A 21,880-nucleotide genomic window follows, 5' to 3' on the forward strand; every position below is an offset into this window, starting at 1 on the left:
TATGCTGCAAGCAAGGTGTATTAAATAAGTATTTGGAAATAAAAGCTGATACAAGTTACAGAATAAAAAATCCAGAATATAGGTACATTAATATGCTAAATCTTTGTATTCTGACAAATGTATACTTGTTTTTTCCTGTCAGCTGAAAGAACAACACAGAAGAAAGAATCTACTACCACCCTCTGCTTACATATTAAGATTAGCAGAGAAATTTAAATTGTTCTCCTGAAATGAACAACCATGGTATAGTTAGAAGGTCTGTCCTTTTCTTCTTCCTGAACAGATACGCTGTCTTCTGCTAGTATCACAATTGCTTGCCCACAAAACCAAGACATCAGGAAGGAAGTGAAACAGATTATCCTCCTCTTTGCATAGGATAAACCCACAAATTTATTAAAGGACTACACATTTTTTCCATGCCAACTTCACTAACCACAAGAATTGACAAGTTAAAAAATGAAAGTCAAAGGACACTGGAAAAATAAGAGCTGCATTTGTTCAGCAAAATTTTATCACCAATGATGGCAAAAATATTCAGCTTGATTCCTATATGCTGACAGTTAGCAGGAAAACACTCCAATGGGAGAAAGAAGAGCCATAATGTATAAACTAGGCACTTTAATCCAAAGAAAGAGGCAATTAATACCCTCTCATGGCTGTTCCTTGTCAGAGCAGTCCTAAGCTACTCAAACAGCTTCACGCAACAGGCCTGTTCTCCATATTGTTGAAATGAAAGGGACTTTTCCAGAAGTAGTGTCACCATGAGAAAAACCACAAGATTATTTATTAGGTTTGGGGGTTTTTGCTTGTTTGTTTTTTAACCAAATAACTCCAAAACTCAACTTGGCCTCTGCTTTTGAAAAGTTTCCATCATGAATGCTGAATTCCATTAATAATTAAAAAAAAAAAAAAAAAAAAAAAAAAAGGAAGATTTCATCTGATCTTTGGCACTGTTCAAATTCTGAACCCAAAGCTGAACTGAATTCTTTTTGGTACTTAGTGGCTGCCAGAAGTAATTCCAGGAATCTGAAAATTATTACTTGGCAATGTTTAGTATTGTTATTTTACATTTACCCAAAATACAGTTGTACTTTTCAGGAAGTCCTATGTAACTTCTGCGTTTCAAAATGTACAACTTACTATAACAAGTTCATCTGTTCTATAAGATGTAACAGCTAACACAGCCCTGGCACGAAAATTTCAGCATGAGAAAATGTAGACAATGGGGGAATAAGATGTATTGTATTTAAAACTCACAGGGAGTGAGCACCATATATCTGACCCAACAGCTAGAGAAACAGCTGAAAACAGTACCATGCAAAAACCAGCTCCTGCAACAGCACTGTGCCATTTATACATTTAAAATGTAATATGGTTGATTATCCCATATTTTCATTCTAATTTATTTTACGGAATCAGAGATTTTGGAATGCTTCAGACCCTTTCTGGGTATAGTATCACAATGCAGCATGCTTTAGCTCACAACTACAAAAGTAGTAGGGGCACAAGGATCAACAGTCACTTAGTGTAAAAACATAAGACATAAAAAGGAAAGGAATATGGGAAACAGAAAATAGTTTATAGTCAGTACAGGGTGTTTTTTTAATAGCAAAGAGTCTCCTTGCTTCCCATTTTAACTGGATGGGTCACATTTTCTACTGTCAAAATACGCATGACTTCACTAAACTTGTGGAACTAAGCCAGTTTATCCTAGCAGAAGATGTGTTCCTAGACTTTTGATTTCTGATGCCATAAGAACAAAATAAGGCCTTATGTGGTCAAGTAATTAAAACCAAGCCACTTTAAAATGTTCAGTAAATACAGTAAATCTGCTTATACTGACAAGATATTACCTTGCTAGCAAAAACGACCCTTATTTATGCACTTTCAGAGATGTCTAAAGAAGAAAAATTGTATCATTTACTTGTAAAATTTGTTGACAGAATTATATGTTGACTTGCAGGCATGCTTACTATTTGACTGTAGTGTAGGCGCCTATTTTTAAACATTTTTCATAATAGAAGTATTCTAATTATCCTGTGTCTCTGTTAGATCAATGTTCTTTGAAAGACATTATATAGAAGGCACTGAATATGCTGGAATATCTCAAAGGAAGATGGACAGTTATTAGTAACTTTGGATGACTTTCAAAGACAGACAGATACTATCAACCTTAAATTAAAGTGTTAGGTACTGACATTCTTCTTTACCCTTAATAAAGCGTATGTTCTTTGTCTTTATCAGTTATTACTAACATCTTCATACCACCTTTATAGAAGCATCAAAATTCAGGATATTGAGTTTATAGTACTGTAATGCAAATACTGCTGGATGTCTGTTGTGTCCTTTTCACTTTCACAGATCTTCACTGTGGGTTTTATCATTAAATGAATGATATTGTTGGTGTTAGATCTAATGTTAGATCTGTTGCTCTAAGAAACAACCCTCTCAAAAACACACAAATTTGTTTTGGATCTCAAAAAGAACATACAATACTATCAAAATCAACTGGATAATATAGATAACCAAAACAGCATGACATACTTGTCACAGCACGTGACATAAAGCATAATGCACTCAGCATCAGGACATTCTACAGAAATTTTGTTCACCAGCCTATACACCTAGCTGCATACAGTAACTGCTTTTCAGAATATCAGGTGGCAAGTAGAATGAATGAATTTTACTTTGAGAAATCAGCTGAAAGCAAAGAGAGTAACAGAGTGTCATAGACCATTTTAATACAAGAATCCTAATAGCAATAGAGCTGAGTGGTTACCACGTATGCCAGTACCATTAGATCATGTGATTACATATCATTTTGCATACAACTTTTTTTCTTTAACTCAAAATACAAATGAATTCATTGCTATTTAAACAGATGTTATGTACCTATGCACCCATCCATACATAAATAATCATATCATAAATATCATCCATCCATACATACATAAATCTCATATCTATATGAAATAATCTGTGAACTTCTGAAATGTCTTAACTTTGATTTGTAAATCCAAAAATTTCACTGTATTAAAACTCTCTGTAGGCTGTAGGGTCAAGTATTCTATTCCCAGAACCTTATAAAGATTATTACCCACAATATCATCAGAGTAACTACTTCTTGTTATACTGAACACTATACTAGTCAGACACCATATAAGAGATTTTTCTCCAGTCTAAATAACTAGCAACAGTAACTTCCTGATGTTCCCATTAAGCTTCACCATTCTTCCTTTATTCATACACAAATCTAAGAATACCGTCTTTAGTCCACAGGGCTTGAATTAGTTAAAATCTCCATTCAAATATCATCACCTAGTTTCATGGCTAGTTAAAACATGGGGAAGAGCATGGAGAAGACTTCAAAGAAATTCAGCACATGATTTAAGTGAAAGTATGTACCTTGCCTTCTGAAAGAAAATTTTCATCTAGAAAATCTAGTACTGTAGTCCTGTTAAATGAATCACATTTAATCTCTGAGACAGTATAAAAGCATGCCATAGGCTAAGTGTGGTTTAAAAATGTGGTATTTATTTTTTGATTCCTTCTGCAATAAAGATGCTAAATTGAAAGACTATTGTGATACAAGCAAAACACATAAGGAAAATGAGAGAGTGGTATGTTAATGTATGTTAATGTTTCAGTTGCTACTTGCTAGTACACCTTTAAAACAAAATACAACTTTCACGTGTATACCCTGTTTTGATTTACGTACTGAAAAACTATAACTTTTCTTTTTTCTTACCCTTTTGGTATTTTTTTGCCACCATCTTTCTTCAAGGTGAGAAAAGAAAAAGCAAATAACTCACAATGACAACTATTTCTGTCACTGCCCTTCCATCTTCTGCCCTTTCACCCTTCTCAGACCAAACCAATAGAAACTTCTGCTTCAAAAGCAAAAGGACCTGTCTCTTGCCCAACCTTCTCTATATCCATGTAATGCCAGACTCATTCAAATGAGGCCAGCTATTTGTCTGTATTTCCTGTTGATATGTGAAGTCCAAAGGCCCATTGTGTGTGTTGGAAGAATGAATAAAAAGTGAAGCATATCAACATTTTTGCCCAAACTGCAGGGACACATTTTTAGAGCAATGTGAAGGGATTTAGATGTGTGACTTCCAGTTAGCTTGATGGCAGCCATCTGGTTTAACATCAATACATCACACTGAAATTTTACCCCATGCTGCATGTAAGTAATGTAGTAATTTACAATGGGCCATGTTTAGTGGCCAAGAGCTAAAAAAGAATATTTTTGTAAGAGAAAACATTTTGCATTTACTCTACCAAGGCCTCCATAAGAATATTTATTTTGTCTGGAATAAAAACAACAAACAGCAAAAATAAGTAGCAAAAACCTCTCTCCTCCGGCCCTTGTTTTATTTTCGTGGTAAAAATAATCTTCTTGTCAACAATATGGGCATGTGTTTAAATCTGGGGCATCACACAGTGAAGGATATTGTTTCAGATTCATTTCAGATAATGCCTGAAATCTCTATCTCAGAATAAAACGTTTCCCTCAGCTTTTGTCCACAAAACATCGCCGGCTGTATCTTCAACAGCAGATGAAAACTCACCTTATTACAAAGTCATGGCTATCAATCTCTTTTCCACATCCACTGTCCAGAAGGATGCCAGAATTCCCAACAACTGCACAGGTTTTAAATCGGCGATTCTTCATTGGGGAAACTTCAGGGAGAAGGCTATGCAAATCCTGAGAAATGTTCAGGGTGCGACGTCTGTCCAGTACATAATGGATTACATCTCCTGGCTTGAAGCTGCTTTTGACCACTGAGACATCTCTTTCAGCATCCAAGAATCGAAGAATGTTCTTTCTGGGTTGACAGAAAAATGCACAGATAAAACCCAACACTCATGCCTCACATGGAGTTTATCTAATAGTAATACAGCCTGTACAGAGCATACAACATAAAGCAGAGGGTAGATAGACAGACTAAGGTCATTTCCCATGCTCTAGGATGGAGGTAGAACAAAGTTTTTAGGACAGGGTTCAAATCTTAGTTACAATATAACACGTAAATGCTACAGTGATAGAGCTTAATGACTTCCTATAGACAAAGGTGCTGAGAGACCAAGGGAAGACGACCTTGGAAATTAGAAAGCATACTAATTTTGCATATTTTACAAAACCTTGGAATAAACACATATTTGAAAAAGGACCAGAGCAGTTTGTTTTCACAGATACATCATAGAAACATAGTTAAATATATGAGGTATTTATGATTTAGGAAATAAATGCTTCACTATAATCTCATCTCTCACAAATCAGCTTGGTTCAGGAATAGCCATATTTTCTTATAGATTCTTACTTCACCCTAAGAACAACATATTCAGTTTAGCATAAACTTGCTCCTAATTAACTGAAATTCAGCCAAAGTTATCCTAATTAACTTGAAATAAGAACACACACAGTCTCTTGTACCACTTTAAACAAAATCAGCTTAAAAACACACTGCAAATTAAACTAGCAGCTCAGGGTCTAGTCAAGCTGTTAGCTGAACTCACAGAAACACTTAGGAACTCTATCATCGCTTTATATGAGGTTAGTCCAATCCTTTACCTTGCTTCTCTGCAATTAATTGTTTAAACTATTAGTAGGGTTCAGACACACAGGATCAAGATATGAGGGTTTAACAAGCTACCACAGTCAAGTGAACTATGGTAATTAAACAGTTATATATTCCCAGTCCACAGCAAGTAACAGGTAAAGAATTGTCTGCTTAAATCTGAGCTGAAGAAGTTAAATTATGGTAATTCTACCTGCTTATGGAGTGTGGGCAGGGGTCTAAAACCTGACACACTTTCAATACATAAGTTCAAAAGAGACACTTTTAATGACTGCAGCTATATAATGACTGATATCTGAACTGGCAGTGTTCAGCAGTTTTCAGTATGCATTTATCCTTGGTATAAAAACCTGGGAAGGACTCCAGGCCAGAGCTGCAGGAGCCATGGGTAGTTTAGGACTGCAAATGAGCAAAGCCTTACAAGCTTGTGTCCAACCCTGCTCCGCAAAGCATGTACATTTGTGAAGAGGCATAAAGATCACTTTTGAACTTAAGCACATACTTAAGTACAATACACTTACGGAACAGATGGGGAGTACTGAGCTGGGGCAGGGTACTCACTATGTGTTAATTTGAATAGAAACTTTTGCTTCTGCAACTCTAACAAGACAAGAAGAAAAACAATATATTTTCCACTGCTGTCAGCAGGTAAGGTGGAATTTAAAACAGAATAGACATTTTGTTGGGTAAGAGAATGCTATTTTTATGTAATAAGTTTTTAGAGCAGAACTTCCTTAGAGCAGATCAAAACAGGAAAATATAACTACAGATGCCACTCTAGCAGTTGCAACACCCACTGAGAGACATAAAGGGGAAACAGTCCCCTACAAATGAAAAGGGATGAGCTATAGGAACACTATGCTCACCAGCAGCCAGCTCTTGTACCACTGCCTCAAGACGGAAGAATATGTCTGAAACTTGCAACCAGTGACACAAAATACTCACCCTGGAACAGACCTTAAACACCACAGGGGAAGTGAAACATGATAAAAATACTTTTTCAAGTGTTTCCTCCCATTTCTCAAACTAGGACCAAAAAAAAAAAAACCAGGAAAGAATGCCTTGGGCTGTCTGTTACAGCTGTCCTGTATGAATGAAGCAGCATCGGATCAAAGACAGCTTGTGCTCTGGCATATGAGGGACCAAGAAAAACGGAGGGGGACAGACAATGTTAAAATCCTGAGTGTCTAAACTTTTTGGTAATGCCAGGCAAGGTATTTCCGTAAAAGGAAGATGAAACCTCCACTTCAGCCTGTAAGTTGAATGGACTTAAAATCTCCATGGGTTTGACAAGCTTCATGTTGTGGGTACTCAGCAACAGATACAGACATTGCTACAAAATGAAAAAGAGCAAGAAAGAAGGAATTACCCAGTCTAGCGGTATTCAAAATGACTAAAATTCTTCACTACCCAAGAACAGAGCTACCAGAGCTGTGGCTGTAAAGGACAAGATGAACGCATCCGGAGTTATCAATAGCATCAGCCAAGCTATATCCACAGACTCACTTCACACACACTGACATGAGAAGGGATGACCACAAATGAGTCCCAAAAAGCAAAAGAAATCACGTGACATGTACAGAAACCTAGGGCTCTGACTAAAAAAGTCACGTGTGATCACCAGAAGATTCGCTTTAGTAATTTAAAGCACCCACCCCTGATAGCTAGAATGAGTGGGCCTAATACTGTTTCTGTTAGCAAACAAATAGCAACATTTGTGCATGAATAGAGTATCTTGTGTATTATTTTAAAACATAAGTGGAAGGCAGTGAAGTTATGCAAACAGTGCCAAAAAAATAAAAGCACCTTGGCTTCCATTATTAATTTGGTTACTTACAGTCAAAGCTTATTTATCTACCTATGAGCTTACATATGCTCATAGAAGTCCTCCAAAGGGTTTCAGGTGGACCTGAATTAGACTCAGATAATCAACCACTTCTTTAACAGAGTTAAATTTCCAAAATATTTAAAAATGTTTTCTTATTTGAAGTTGTCAGTAGCATATTTAATTAAATATATATACAGGTATTACAGTACTCGTAAGAATGCTTGTAAGAGAGATGTGTAATAATGCTAACGTTGAAGTATTTTAATTGATTCATCTGACTGTATCCAGGTATCTTTTAATACGGAAAGAAATATGATTAAGAATGCAGATGTTCATACTATTGTTTTAAGTTCCTCTGTGCTACTGACTCATCTGTACCATGTACTTCCCATTTTCATATAAGTGCTAAGAGAAAAAAAATTTACTAAGGGATATGACAAAACCTGAAAGTACATACATGAGTGTCTCAGTCAGTTGTGATGTTGGTTAATAATAAGAACTTGTTTAAACCTCTGTTCTGTCCCACAAAGAGCACTGAAAATAGCACAACGAAGTTATTCTGATTAAACAGACATGACAAAATTATTTAAACTGAGTGCTAATCCACATCCAGCTGCATAAAAAATTCAAAAGTAAGCTCAATTAGAGGAAGGAAAAAACCAGCATGATTTTTAGTAAACCTTGAACCAAAGGTGTTCTGCAACCTTAAGCTAAAATGTGTAAAGAAACATTTTTTTTTTGAGGTTTTATTTGAGGTGGTCTTCAAGTTTTGTTTTGATGAATAAAAGTGTATCTGGGGTGTGGCCCAAGCCCTTTGTGGGCAGGTGAGGCAGATGTGGCTCACTCTTATCTGAAGCTAAGCAGCTGTTTGCAACATGTTTACATGACTTGCAGAAACATGGTGTCACAATCTGTGGTTGACCTAGGATTTTTCTTTGATAATCAGAAACAGATGTTCATAATATTTAAATACCAACTACAACTCCTGGTTATCTGATAAAGTACATGTAACAGACAGCGTTGTCTCTGAACAGCTTTCCGAATGATATAAATATGTATTGCTCTGGGGCAACATGGTGACATTTTTCTACTTATGTGCATTTTTCTGGTTTTACTCTGTACTATAGTCTTTGTACTACACAAGTATTATATAATGGCAAACTCTCCCTCATCTGCCTCAGAATTGTGTGGATTAAGGGAAGAAAATACATCACTTAAACATTTGACTTTCAAAATTACAAATACATACAGATTTTTAGACATGGTCAAGAACACTGAAATATGACCTCCAAAACTTTTGCTGGGAAAAGAATTCCTTTCGAGCAAGGCAGTACCAGAAATCCTCACTGCTGGGGCATCTGGACTTGTCTGGACCCTAGCTGTGAGGGGAAGCCCCTGACGTGCATCCTCAGTACTCAGGAAGCTGGGCTAGCTCACCAGCAACCACATTATGGAAACGGAGACAGACTAAGTAATTACCTAGTCCACACTCTGACCCCACTGAAGATGCGCCTTTATCTACATCACCCCCAGCTCTTGTTTATGTAACATATTCCTAACAACCTCCCATGGTGGGGATTCAGCAAACTCCCCACACAGTCTTCATCAGTGCTTTCCTAGCCTTACTGGTAGCATGATATTCCTCATGCTAGCTTGGATCTTTCCCACAGCAACTGAAGCCTGTTCTTGTTCCTTATTCCTTGCCTGTGGAGGACTGACTACTTCTAACTCTTGGCAATAGCCTTCATTTACGTGAGGCTAAGAAGCCATCCAACTTTTTTTAAAACTTCTATTTTTTAACTGGACAGGTCATGTGTTGTAGATCTCTGACCCCTCTTGCTCTCCTGCAGACTTTCTCTGACTGATTCACAGAGGCCTTTAAACAACTTGATTTTCCAGTGATTCTACTCTAACCCTAGCAAGCCCTCATGCTGCTTCACTCTCCCCAGTTGGAAGGCAGAAGGCGGTTCTCAGCATTTGAAATCACCAAGGACTACAACCTAGGTAAAGCACACTTTTTACCAGCTACTGCTGCTTTCCTTGAAGAGGTTTTCTTAAAACTCCCTTTCAGTCAGACTAAAGCCAAACCCAAGACAGCTGCAAACACTCACAGTCCCCACTGCGTCTTCAGGAGGCCAACAGGAGCTGTAGCCATCTACAAGGGCAGGCTGTGACCTTGTGTTAGCACACAGTTCATTATTGTTTTGTTTTTTAATTAAACAACACAAAAAATACACCTGTCCCAAAGGAGCACTGCTCTCCAACTCTCTGCATGCCTCTAGTGCTGCAAGAGAAACAGGTACTTAAGACCACACTGTGTTTGCATGTTTGAGTAAGGGGAAAATGAATAGTTTAGTTTGATTAATTATTTTTCCTTTCCCGTATTTCCTTTTTATGCTCTCTCTATGCAAACTGATCACAAGCAGACTTCTAAAAAATTCAGATCAGTTTATGACTTTTAATCACAGTTCCAGCAGTTGAGCTCTATGTTTCTGAATATGTACTTCATGCAACTATAGGGAGGATTTTTCACATGCTACCAAAAAAAAGATTATTTTTTTGTCTTTCTAAAGTGCTGTTATTGAAAGGCCAATGGTTATTGATATCCATTGTTTTTATTTGCTTTGTAAGGCATCTGACCATAAATAAGTATTTCAGTTTCTAAATATTGTCTTGATCACTTTGACAGTAACTAAACAGTTGTTTAAGTGCTGACTTTAGATCTCTCTTAAATTGAACACAGTCTTCAAGTTTTAGATTTTTTTTGGACTCCGTTGGTGCTTCCCCCCCACCCCTCTTTTTTTATGAGACAAACAAAACATACAAAATCCTTTTGATATATAATTAGTAAATGTCCAGTGACATCTCACCCCCAATAGACTCTGATCCCACTGAAGTTACTGCAGGTTCTCATTCACTTTCTTCTATTTAATTTTGAAAATTCTCTAAGATTTGGATTTGTTAAAAACACACCTACCTGCAACTAACCATGCAAAGGTTCCTGGCATTCCCCAGCCCATGGAGGACCACACAAACAGAAGTGCTGTATTATGGGGAAGTTGCTGTCTGGCTCTGTCTCCATTCTGGCCCTCCTCATGCCCTTCAGGGCACCCCACTCTCCCTTGACCAGAAAGATCACTTCAGTAGCTGAAGCACATACTAATTGGGCACAGATCTTCAGTGGGCATGCAAAAGGAAAAGAGGGCTTTTAAATAGAGTGTGACTCAACTACTGCTTACCATATGGAGGCCAGCCATATATCAGCTTTTCACGAACTTAAGCAAGTTACGAGTCAAAAGAAAGGAGTCAAAGGAGTTAATCACCCCGACAGTGAACACTGACTTTTCAGTTGAGGCAAGGGTCTAAAGAAGCAAAAAAACCTTAAGGTTTATTATGACTAAACCAGCTTAGAGAGCCCCAGTTTGCACGTCTTACAGACACAGAAGATCTGAAGGAAACAGTGCAACTGGCCCCAGAATGCTGCTCCAAAAGCTTCAGAGCAATTGTACTGCTCTCCCTTGCCAGTTCAGTATTTGCTGCTTGCACTTCAGGGACTTACCATAGCTGTTTCATATTAACTTGAAAGATAAACAAAGATAATAATCTGAATCTTTCTAAGGAGGAAGTTGCACTTTTTTTTTTTTTTTTTTTTTAATGATGCTGTTAACATCTTACAAGTTCTCACACTTTTCTGACAGGAAATTCCCACTCAAGTTCTCTGTTACAGTGCAAAGAGATAAATACATCCTCGACATGTTTTTTTTTTTTTTTTTCGTTTTGCCTTCCTGCAATTCAAAACCTTCATTTGCTCCTTCCAACATAAATGTCGACATTTAATAAAAAATAAGTGGAAGAAAAAAAAAATCACACACTGAGATATCAGACTGTAGTTCATTTCACACAGGTCACAGATGGGCTGGCATCAGTCCTGTGTGGAAGGCTTCCCCAGACAGGTTTGTACCATCTCAGCCACATCTCTCCTTTCTGAAAGTATGGCCTTCAATACAACTGAAAATTCCTGATTTCCGTAACTGGAAAATGTTCACATTGCTACAGAGAGTCAAAAGGACTTAGGACACACAACCTTGCAGAACATGGATTCTCTCTCTTCTTCATGACTGAAATAATTCAGACAGAAAGGCAAGTAGCCTTCTTCCCTTCTCCCCTTCCCTTATTCTTCAAAGAAGTTGTCAGTAATCAGAAGGCAACATCAGTTGGAAAAATCACTCTCCCACTAAGAGCCATCACGACTGGCAAGGCAGCAAATTTGCTACAATCTCAAGTAATTAATAATACCCATCATTTCCACCTCAATCACAGAAAGTCTAGCTCTTTCTTCTAATGCCTGCTTAACATCTCCAGAGAGCTGTTACACTCCCTAGATTGCCTCTTCTGGCTGCAAAATCCCAGAGATTATCTTGTGACACCCAAAACCCAGTCGAATCTTTTCATCCTTCCATGGGGTCCTGATAAAGGAGCTTTTTCACTCATTGACCCCTATCTGAGCCTGACCTTGCCAAGAATTCATAGGACCTTTGAGGCTGATAGACTGGTCACTAACCTGAGCAAAAATGATGGCCAGAGATGATGCCCATGGACAACAAAGCAAATAGCAAAGCATAATATTCCAGCTACCAGGCAACTAGGTCCAGACATACCATTGATCAACAGTCCTCACACAAAGCAAAACTCAGTATCAAGTATTTTCTACGTTTTAAAATTGCTAATGTGGGTGTCAAGCTGACTTAAGACACAAAAGGAGCTGCCATTTATGGGTGATTATAAGTTTTATGAAATGTCTCTATGCTGTACACTAATGGTTTCACAAATTATTTCTCCACTGCTAAGAACTGATAACTTTTAATACATTATTCAACAGACGCTAGCTTTTTTTTTTTGTTTCTCTCTTACCATTATTTGCTATGGTCAACCCCACACCATGAGACCACCACTGTTCACTTTAACAGTTGCAATAACAGAGTATGAATCATCTTCACAGTCTACACAGTGCATGTAATGTACTTTGGAGGGCTGAACAGTTTAACCATGAGACCACTCTAGGATGTTGCTAGACACATTTGAAGTTAGTCCTGATAGGTCCATAAGTGTAAAAATATTTACAGCTAAGGTGCTTCTTACTGCTGTGACAGGAAAGGCAGATGTATAGCAAACCGCCTGTAGAAGTGAAAGAAGAATGCACATTGTTTAGTCAGCATGAGAGAGGAACACATATCACAAGGGGATACACGTGGCTTCCTCAAGGAAAAGTACGCCAAACTTCCCTCCAAGTACCATAACTGAATATACCATGCACGTTAGCAAAGAGGATTTCTGGAAAGAATATGACTGCCTGGTAGCACTGATTCCTTACATATAGTTTATGTCAAATTTTGGCGGTAAGTCACGTTAATCTAAAACCTTTTACTGATTCAGTGAAAACACCTGCTCTCTGCCCTGGTGTTCATGATGGTAGATATTTCATCTCAAAACAAGACTAGCAATGTGGACATCTAAATAACCTCAGCTTTATGCTCTCTACTGTACAGAAAATCTTTAAACTGATAAAGTGGAAGCTCTACTGCTTAAATCAGTGTACATGTTTTTCTTCACTGTACTACTGAGACAAAGAAATACCCTTCACTGTACAATTTTTAAAAAATACCACATGATCACATCATGATGCTTCTTAAGAGCACATTAGTAATTTATAAAATTGTCCCAGCCAACAGTAAGGAAAAAACTTATTTTGAAATGCCTGATTTTAGTAGACTGAGATGATACACATGTAGTAACAGGCTTCAAAAAGATCTAAAGCATTCTCTACTGTTTTACTTCTTTGTCTGAATGATGTATTTTGCTTTTTAAACAGGTGAAAAATGAGCATAACCCAAGCCTCATTTCCACTCTTAGTTTTAATCAAAAAGTTACTGTAATTTTTTTACTTCTTTGTTGTTTGGCTTAAGCAGCAAGGTGTATTGGTTTTAAATGGTTCTGAAATATGACACTTTTTTTTTCAACAGAATGACTGAAAAGAGTTATCCGTCTCTACTTATAGTCACTCAATGGCTTCCAAAAGAGTTTACTTAACAAGTAAAACAGTGTGCTATTTTCTCCTAATTGTCAGAACCATATGATTTGAAATTTCAACAGTATTCTTCTGAAGTTACTCAATATTTCTCCAACTTAAGTTGTCGGTTATATGCATAAAAATTTTAAATAATGTTACTGATACAGAAAATCTGCTTATCTTTCCTAGACTACCTTGGAGCAGAACTTAGCCTTTAGGGAACAACCATACACTGGTCAAACAGGCTGCATCTGAACTCCGTTCCTGAGCTGCACCTCAGCTGCATTTTAGGGTGACCACCAGGTCTTCCCCACTAGGAAACCCAGGTGACTGGGGAGCACCCGAGTGCCCAAAGGTCTAGGCAGTCAGAGAGTGGGGACTCCACAGAGCGCTTGCCAGGCAGCTGAGACACAGCTACAGGCTCCAGAGTATTAACTTGCTGCCTACCTAAATCCTGCCACTCTTTCCATCCCTGATGCTGTTCCTTGGCTTTCACAGCAGGGCTGCGCTATGCCCATCATAGCACAAGACTTCCAGAACATCAGTCCTTTACTACAGCTTCATACGTTTCTGAGTTACCCATATCTTCTGCATTTTTTAGAACTAGGGACGTAGAACAGCAGTCTTAAAAAAAACCCCTAAGTTCCTCATCCAGAAAAGCCACGCTTTCATACATGGAAACACTGCCTGTTTAAGGGCTTTGTAAGTTGTCCTTTAATTAAGAAAAAAAAAAAAGATAGAAAGGGAAATGACATAGAAACCACATTTTAATTAGATCAAATTCCTGTTCAACATCTTAGTATTCAGAAAATCAAGTCTACTCTGCTATGTGATTGCGGCTAAAAATAGTTATTTTCCATCATTTTTCACAGACTGCAACACTCCTAGCCCTCCACACTGCCAACCCATGCTCCATACACTTCTCTCACTGGTCACCTTCCTGATCAAGACAGGGAAGATACATTGACAATACAACACACTACAAGGCTTCTGCTTTCTCTTCTGTCCGGCCCCACGGTGAGTAGACCCACTGTAATGACTAAGACACAACAGAACTATCACTGACTTTAACTCTGCTTCTGTGCTTCCCCTCTTAATATGAGCCTAAGGCTATTTTTGGCGTTTCTGACTTCAGGAAAGAAAACTGCTAAGGTATGTGTATTGTCAACGCCTGACCTTGTGACCTGCACCAGCCACAGCCAGGGTTGGATGGATTCACAGCACCTGATGTCCTAGCTCTTGACTCCTACATCTAAGTTGTCTACCTAAGCTCCCTTTGTACTTAAGGGAGAAAAATTGGTGTGTTCAGGGTACGTCCATCTGTCCTATTTCAGACCTTTAGGATGAGAGGAAATCATGTCCTAAAAGCACCAATTTCTCCCCACTGACTGCAAGAGAATTCTTGACACCCAGCTCAAATGTGGACATGCATAATGTAGAGACTGACTGCATGGGCCTGATTGACACAGCCAGATGAAAACACTTCATTTATTCCTATGAAGGATGACTTGACTTTGCAGTCTAATGTAATTTAGTTGCATTTAACATTGCACCCTAAATATGTACAGTTATAAAACATTCACCTGCAACCGTAAATCAAATGACTGTTTTCCAGACCAGAAGAATTATAGGCAATGCAAAATGAAAAGAATTACACATAATACGAAATTAACTGCTTTTTACACTCACCTTATTTCCAGTACCAAAGAAGAATTGATTTTCCAACCTTCTACAGCATGCTGGAAGATTGAGGAGCCACCCTTTCGAATGATCTTATCAGAGCTATTGATCATTGATCTACTCAAACTCAGTTCACCATCTCTGCAACGAAATACAGAAAAGAGCCAATTACATCAAGGCTAACTCTAGTGTTAAGTAATTTACGTTACAAGCACCAGTGATATTTCCTTTTATTCACAACAAAACGATGCAATTATCTCCCCTTCAGACTTACTCTGCTTGCCAAAGCAAATAAACTGTATCTGTGAGAAATCTATGGGACACCTATATCTAATACTTGAGTACGCAATTTAAGAGCTTAAATATGTTTATAATAAAATAGACATAACAAAAATTGCAATAAACCCAAACTGTGAACCTGGACCAAACTTCAGTATGTTTGTGAAACAGATTCTGCACTTCTATGTTCCAAATTTCCAGTACTAAACTAAGAATTAAGTGTTAACTTTCAAGCCAGCAATTGCTCATGTTCTACAACAATGGCTGAACAGACTACCTTTGCCTCCTATTGATACTAAAAGACTTTCATGCATGGAATCTGGAGTTTAACGGCATACAAAACACAAAATTTTCCAAGACTTCCTGAAACTTTTGTATGCACATGTTCAAACAACCACAGTTGTCTTATCTGCTTCATCAATCTTATCATATTCATGAATTTTGGTAAGGTAACTGTAAAAAAATAAAAAAATGCAGTAAGCTGCAGGTGATGACCACTGAATATCTGATGAGGTATCACAATGTTACCAGTTGCAATGCTATTAGCCAACAGGGTCACACAAATGTCACAGAGAATCTAAAACACTGCAAGCACCACTTAATGTGCAAGGTCTAAAATCTGGTTTTATCTCCATATGTTTCCATTATTCTCCATACTGTTTCCATTTAGGTGCCAGAGCAACGTTCAGCTGAGTTCAAACATAGCTTCTTTATGATTAACATGTTAATCATAAATATATCAAAGTTCTTGGATTTAAGATTCTACCATGTACAATGCCTTGTATCTCAGGAGTGTATATAACAGTAATATACAGAAATCTCTTCATGCTCTGAAATACTGCCAATAACAATAACTTCACTTAGCTTCCAAACAGAACTTTTGACCACCAGCCATTCAACCAACAAAATGGAAAAGATGCAAGACCACAAGCTTTCTAGGGAATCACTGACTCTTGTTTTCCTGTGGCTGCAAGTTCTTAAAACAATTGGATTCTAGCCCTTAGTAAGAGCTACAGCAACATTACTTAGTATATATATAAAGTATTAATATTTGGTAAATTATATAGCAGACTGAATTCAAACTAACCTGCAATGGGACATTAATTAAGCTAAATTAACAAAACTGGTAATATGTAGTCATTTGCAAAAAGTGCTATGATTGCAAAAGCCCCTGTAACTAATAAACCAGTATCACACACTTCATCAAAAACATTGATTACTATCAACAGTCTCCCTCCCTCATCCCCTCTATGTCAACATGCTGCAGCACTGACATTGCACTGACTCATAGGTAAGAGTGCCACCTACCGAAAAACCTACAACTTTAAGCAATTGTGTAGGTGCAAGATCTGTATGCAAATTATCCAAATCACGCTAACTTGAGGGCATGGGAGGATGCTGCAGAAGTCTCAAAATTCAGTAACCAGAATGTAATTAATATTTTTTGCTATTTTAAAACGTTTTATTCCCTAAAAAACTTCCATAATTGTTGTAAATACATTTATCACATATATTTTCCTGCATGTATTTTCTAGATGCATAGAGTGCATGCATCTAAAAGAAAATTACCAAAATGCATCCAGGTAAAATACTCAGTCTAAAAGTACTTGAGAGATGTCTCCAGTTCATGCTGGGTTAAACATTATCCAGTAGACACTTTAAGTGACACAGGTGACAAAACTTCGCAACAAAACGTTGCCAACACTTAAAGCACCGTAGCATTTGAAATGTGGTTGTCTTCCATACTCAGAATTTACATCTGCAGTAAGCTATATAGATTGTACAGTAAAACAATGTTAAATTATATTCTCATGAGCTAAAAGAAGGTCCTAGGCACTTTGTGTTAAACTTCTACTATGAACACAAAGGTGTTCACTTACATGCTCCTCTCCCTTTTATTGGTATTCTTTAATTTTCACTTAAAGTAATATTAAACTAACACATAAAAAACTAAACTTACTCCAGAAAATTCTTCATTGTGTAAACAACTGTGAAATAGATCTGGGCTACTTTGTTTCTTCTTGAATCACTGCAAATTCTCTCTTATGTAAATGGCACAGCTGCCATAGTGTGACAGCAACTTGTGGTTGACAGTATCAACCTTTACTCTGAATCACTTTGCCTTGGTGACCAATCAGACCAATATAATAAAACTATCTCTTCTTCTGAAGACAGTTCATTAAATATAAATGTCTTCAAGCATATTCCGTATCAGTAGAAGATAACATTGTTTTAAGAAACACTGCATTCCACATAATTAATATGTATATTTCATTACTTGCTTAACCTTTAAAGGGACATTACTGTCTAGTTAAAGAAGGGTATGCTTCACAATTATTGTCCTATCAAACTTTGGTATGAGAACATAGCTGATTTAAGGTTTATCACATACTTTGGAGTTGCATGTAGTCCATTTTGGAACATCTGGGATTTACCTGCAGTGTCACTAATAACCATAAAATGGGCCACCTTGCACATTCACAGTTCTGTGTTAGTGGCACTTCTGGAAGTAAAACATCCCATGGAAAACTAACTTGGCTCTCCCATGTGACCAGTCAAAAATAACCAAATGGCATGAGCCTTTCCTTCAGGAGAAGGGCAAGTGTAACAACAATAATGGCATCAGATACTAGTAGCACACTCACGGGTTTTTTTCCCTGCTGCATACAGTAATGGATGGGATGACAGGCTGGGAAAAGAAACTATATTCCAATATCCTTAGCCAAAGTGAGTAGCACCATACTGCACAAGAAGTCTCACTGATACCAAAGAAGTAGAGATTTCATTAAAGGACCTAGCAGAAGTACATTACAGCTGTATTTTAAAGTGTTGTTAAGGACATACATATTTATGACTAAATACACTTATTTTCTTTCATTTAACATTAAATCATCAGTTCAATTTAGTACCTTTTAAATTGTGTCAAACAATGTATCATAATTTGGAGGGGGCTTTTTTTGCAAATATATATGGATTCTACCTAGTGACTAATTTCTGAATCATTTTAGCAGCTACCTCTAATCTGACAGGAAGGAGTACACATAAAGAAACATGGGTATCTTTAATGCTGATTGTCCCTCACACATTCGTTTTCAAATGTATTTTTGCACACCTACAACCCCAAAATTTTTAACTTTAAGACATCTCGTAAGTATGCAGATACCACCGCATCATGGCAGAAACTGGGCTTACACCCAGGCTGAAGAGGGAAAGTTACCAGCAAGTTGTGAAAATCTTTAACACCAAGGGAAGCAAACATCACATCATCAACCATACACACACAAGTGAGGCCACCCCCTGCTCAAGGGAGGAGCCAGGGCCACTGCCGCCCAGTTGTGCCCAGCTGCCTGCACCCTGCTCCAGCACCGGCTACCTGAGCAAGGGCCGGGGGAAAAGGATGCACTTTTCTGCCTTTAACTCTGGGGACCCCAGGCCTAAGTGGGAACTAAGTAGGTTGTAATTGCCCCAGCTTCCTCCAGGCCCATATGGGCACTTAGAACCTCCTTCTCAAATTAAGGCAAGGGCTTACACCAAAGGAGGAAAATCTCCTGTGAATGCATCTCCCCCGCGAGTCGATTTGCACAAGCAAACAGGAAGTGCGAGGCCCTTCCCTGCCTCTGCTGATTTCACTATGCCACCACGGAATTTCTGCATCCCTCCTGTGAAAACAAAAAATTATACCCCTCCAAGGAGAAACAGGCTGCGCTGAAAACCCAACGTCTTCACAGGATAGCTGCAAGTTGGGAGAAAAATGAGGAATAGAGGCATGCACGTACACGAACACAATGCGCCACAAAGATAAAGCTGCGGTGCAAACAAATATGTAACAGAGGGTCTCAACGAGGGACCAGAGTTCGCAGCGAGGAGCCTCGGGAGCTAAAGGGGTTGTTCCTCACACTCTCAGAGCAAACATCCCCAAAGCACAGCTCCCAGGCAAACTTCAAGGGCGGAGGCGGGGACCACCCGGAGCTGCCAGTGGCCGCGCACCCCGCACGCTCGCCTCTGAAGGGCTCCCAAAGCAGAAAACGAGGCACAACGCGCTCCGGCAGCCGCCACCACCACCTCCAGCCACCCCGGCCCTCGGGGCCAGGTGAACTTCCCCGACGCGCCGTTATTATTGGGGCTGGAGGGAGCAGCACCAGCCGCAACCCTGCCACAGGGCAACCTCCTCCCTGTCCCTGTCCCTGTCCCCGTCGCCCCCGAACCGCAGCCGCTGAGCTCCGACTGCCAAACCCGCTCGTAACCCGTCCCGCAGCGGTACCCCCGACCCGCACACGCAACCCCCTTCCCTTCGCCGACCAGCTAGAGCGCAAAGTTGCGGTGGCACCGCAAGGGAGCAGGTCACGGCCCGGTGGTCGCCAGGTGACCTAAGACCCGGGTGGGACCGCGGGGAGGACCCCAGGCATGGACGTCTTCCCGCCGTCCCCTCGGGGAGACCTCCCGGCGCGGCGCTCCGCAATTACCCGGCGAGCGGTGCCTCCTGGCGCTCCTCGGTCCGCGCTATTTCTTTCGTCTTATAAAAGATGAGGAGGAGACTTATGGTGCACACAGTCCACCTCTTCCTGACTGAACGCATGTCTTCTGCGAAGCGCAGTCCCCCTCCCCCTTTTCCTTTGTTTGTCAGGGGTGTGCGGAAAACAACTCCACACGCAGCACAAATTGCCAAAAACAACCTAATTTTTTCTTTCGAAATAATTAAAGAAGAAAAAGATCAGGCTGGCGCAGATGCTGGGGGTTGTTTGGCGTTTAGTTTGTCTTTCTTTCACCCGGTGCTCCCCTGCCCAGGAGCAGGGCTCGCAGGCGGCCGCTTGCTCTCCTTGGCGCGACGGACAAGTCCGCTGGAGCCGCCGCTGCGCTCTCCCCGAGCCGAGCCGAGCCGAACCGAGCCCTGCTCCTCCCGGTGCTGCTCCGCTCTACCTCCGGCTCCGGCTCCACTGCGGCCCCGTTGCGATCGCGGCTGCGACGGCCCGGGGGCGACGCTGGCGCCTCCCTCCCCGCGGCGGGGCGGTGGCGGGCGGACCGCGGCCAATGGGCGCCGCGCGGGGGCGGGAGCCCGGCGCTGGGCCGCGGGCAGCGGCAGCGAGCAGCGAGCAGCCCCGGCCCCGGGCCGCCGGCGCCCGCGGGAGCGCAGGGGGCATCCGGTTGGGCGAGGCTAGGGCCCCCCCCCCACCCCCGCATTGTAGCTCCGCTGTGATTGGGGAGGGGGTGTCTTTCTCCCCTGAAGCACGTTGTACCTGTCGCCTGTTGGGTTTCAGAAAGTTTGAGTAAAGGACCGCCAGCGCAGTGCCACTAAAAAGAAACGACACCCTTCCTTTCCTGAGGCGAATAAGGGGTTTTGTAATTCTTTTTTTTTTTTTTTTTTTCCCTCTCTCCCTTCATGGGCGCTTGGAGCTTGAAAAGGGCGTGGGATGTTTTTCCCAGCCTCGGAGCACCGCCTCGGCAGCTCCTCCTGGCTCCTGCACCAGCGGGAGAATGCTGCGCGGGGGATGGGGAGGAGGAGGAAGGGAAACCGCAGGGCCCCTGCACACCCCCGCCCGAAGGTTACCCCGGAGCCTGGCCAAATCCACCGCCCAACCCTTGCTCCCCGGCGTCCTGTTTGATCTACGCGGTCTCAATATGGCCGTTACTTTTCTACTTCTGCTAGGACGATATCGCTGAAATGCACAAAAAAAACCCCAAACAAAATTAAAAACCGCTTTAAAGTGTATAACACAACATGAAAAAGAAATCATGAGCTATACCCACTTTTCTCAGTATTATTTTGCCCTCTTCAAAGTGACTGGGCTGTTCTGGACTATCCTTATCCTGTGTAACAGGGATCTGCCCAGAGCCCTTAAGTTTGCATTCATGGAGCAGGCTTCAACACCAATATCACTGTTCTCCCACGGGGATCCAGGAAGGGTTTGTGACAAATATAGTGTGACTCCTCTCCTCTTAACTTAGGTTAAGAGTGGGAGCTCATGGGATGACAGAACCTTCCCTGAGTCTGTTTGGTCTGATATGCTGCCTCCAGAACCGTTTGGTAACAGACATTTCATGAGATGCAAGCAGATTTTGAGGTAAGCACAGATTTTTGTTTCCTGGGGGAGTATTCCCTCACAGACATTGCAAGTGAAGAAAGGTTAGAGAAATCCTTGAGAAAGTCAGGGCTGCTAATAGTTGTTATGTTCTAAAAATCAATTTTGTTTAATAGGAAAGGTTTAATTCAGCCTCAGTGGAATGGAATGGAAACTGCCACTTCCTTACACAGAAGCCAGATCGAGCTGTGTTTTCTGTGCTCTTCTCTGCTGTGGCTCTGATAACCTAGTCTCAGAAAGTGACCTCTAAATAGCATCAGCAGCAAAAGGAGAAAAACCTGTGAGAGTGAACTTTAAATTTCACTTGGTATAATTCATGTCAGACAGTTGACTCTAGAAAAAAACCCACCTATTTAATACC

The 21,880-nt window shown here is 40.2% G+C and overlaps 1 protein-coding gene across 1 annotated transcript in view; it reads right to left on the reverse strand.

The window, feature by feature from the left end:
• ST8SIA4 (ST8 alpha-N-acetyl-neuraminide alpha-2,8-sialyltransferase 4) overlaps positions 1–20,158 on the reverse strand; it is a 65,599-nt gene extending 45,441 nt beyond the window's left edge. The window contains exons 1-3 of the mRNA XM_075726405.1: positions 19,906–20,158; positions 15,173–15,304; positions 4,578–4,835 (exon numbers count right to left, since the gene is read on the reverse strand). Coding sequence (XP_075582520.1) covers positions 4,578–4,835; positions 15,173–15,304; positions 19,906–20,018 — 503 coding nt within the window. The 5' untranslated portion in view covers positions 20,019–20,158. The remainder of the gene's footprint in view (positions 1–4,577; positions 4,836–15,172; positions 15,305–19,905) is intronic.
• Between the last annotated feature and the right edge of the window lie 1,722 nt (positions 20,159–21,880).

This window comes from Pelecanus crispus, chromosome Z, assembly GCF_030463565.1.
Source record: "Pelecanus crispus isolate bPelCri1 chromosome Z, bPelCri1.pri, whole genome shotgun sequence".
Lineage (NCBI taxonomy): Eukaryota > Metazoa > Chordata > Aves > Pelecaniformes > Pelecanidae > Pelecanus > Pelecanus crispus.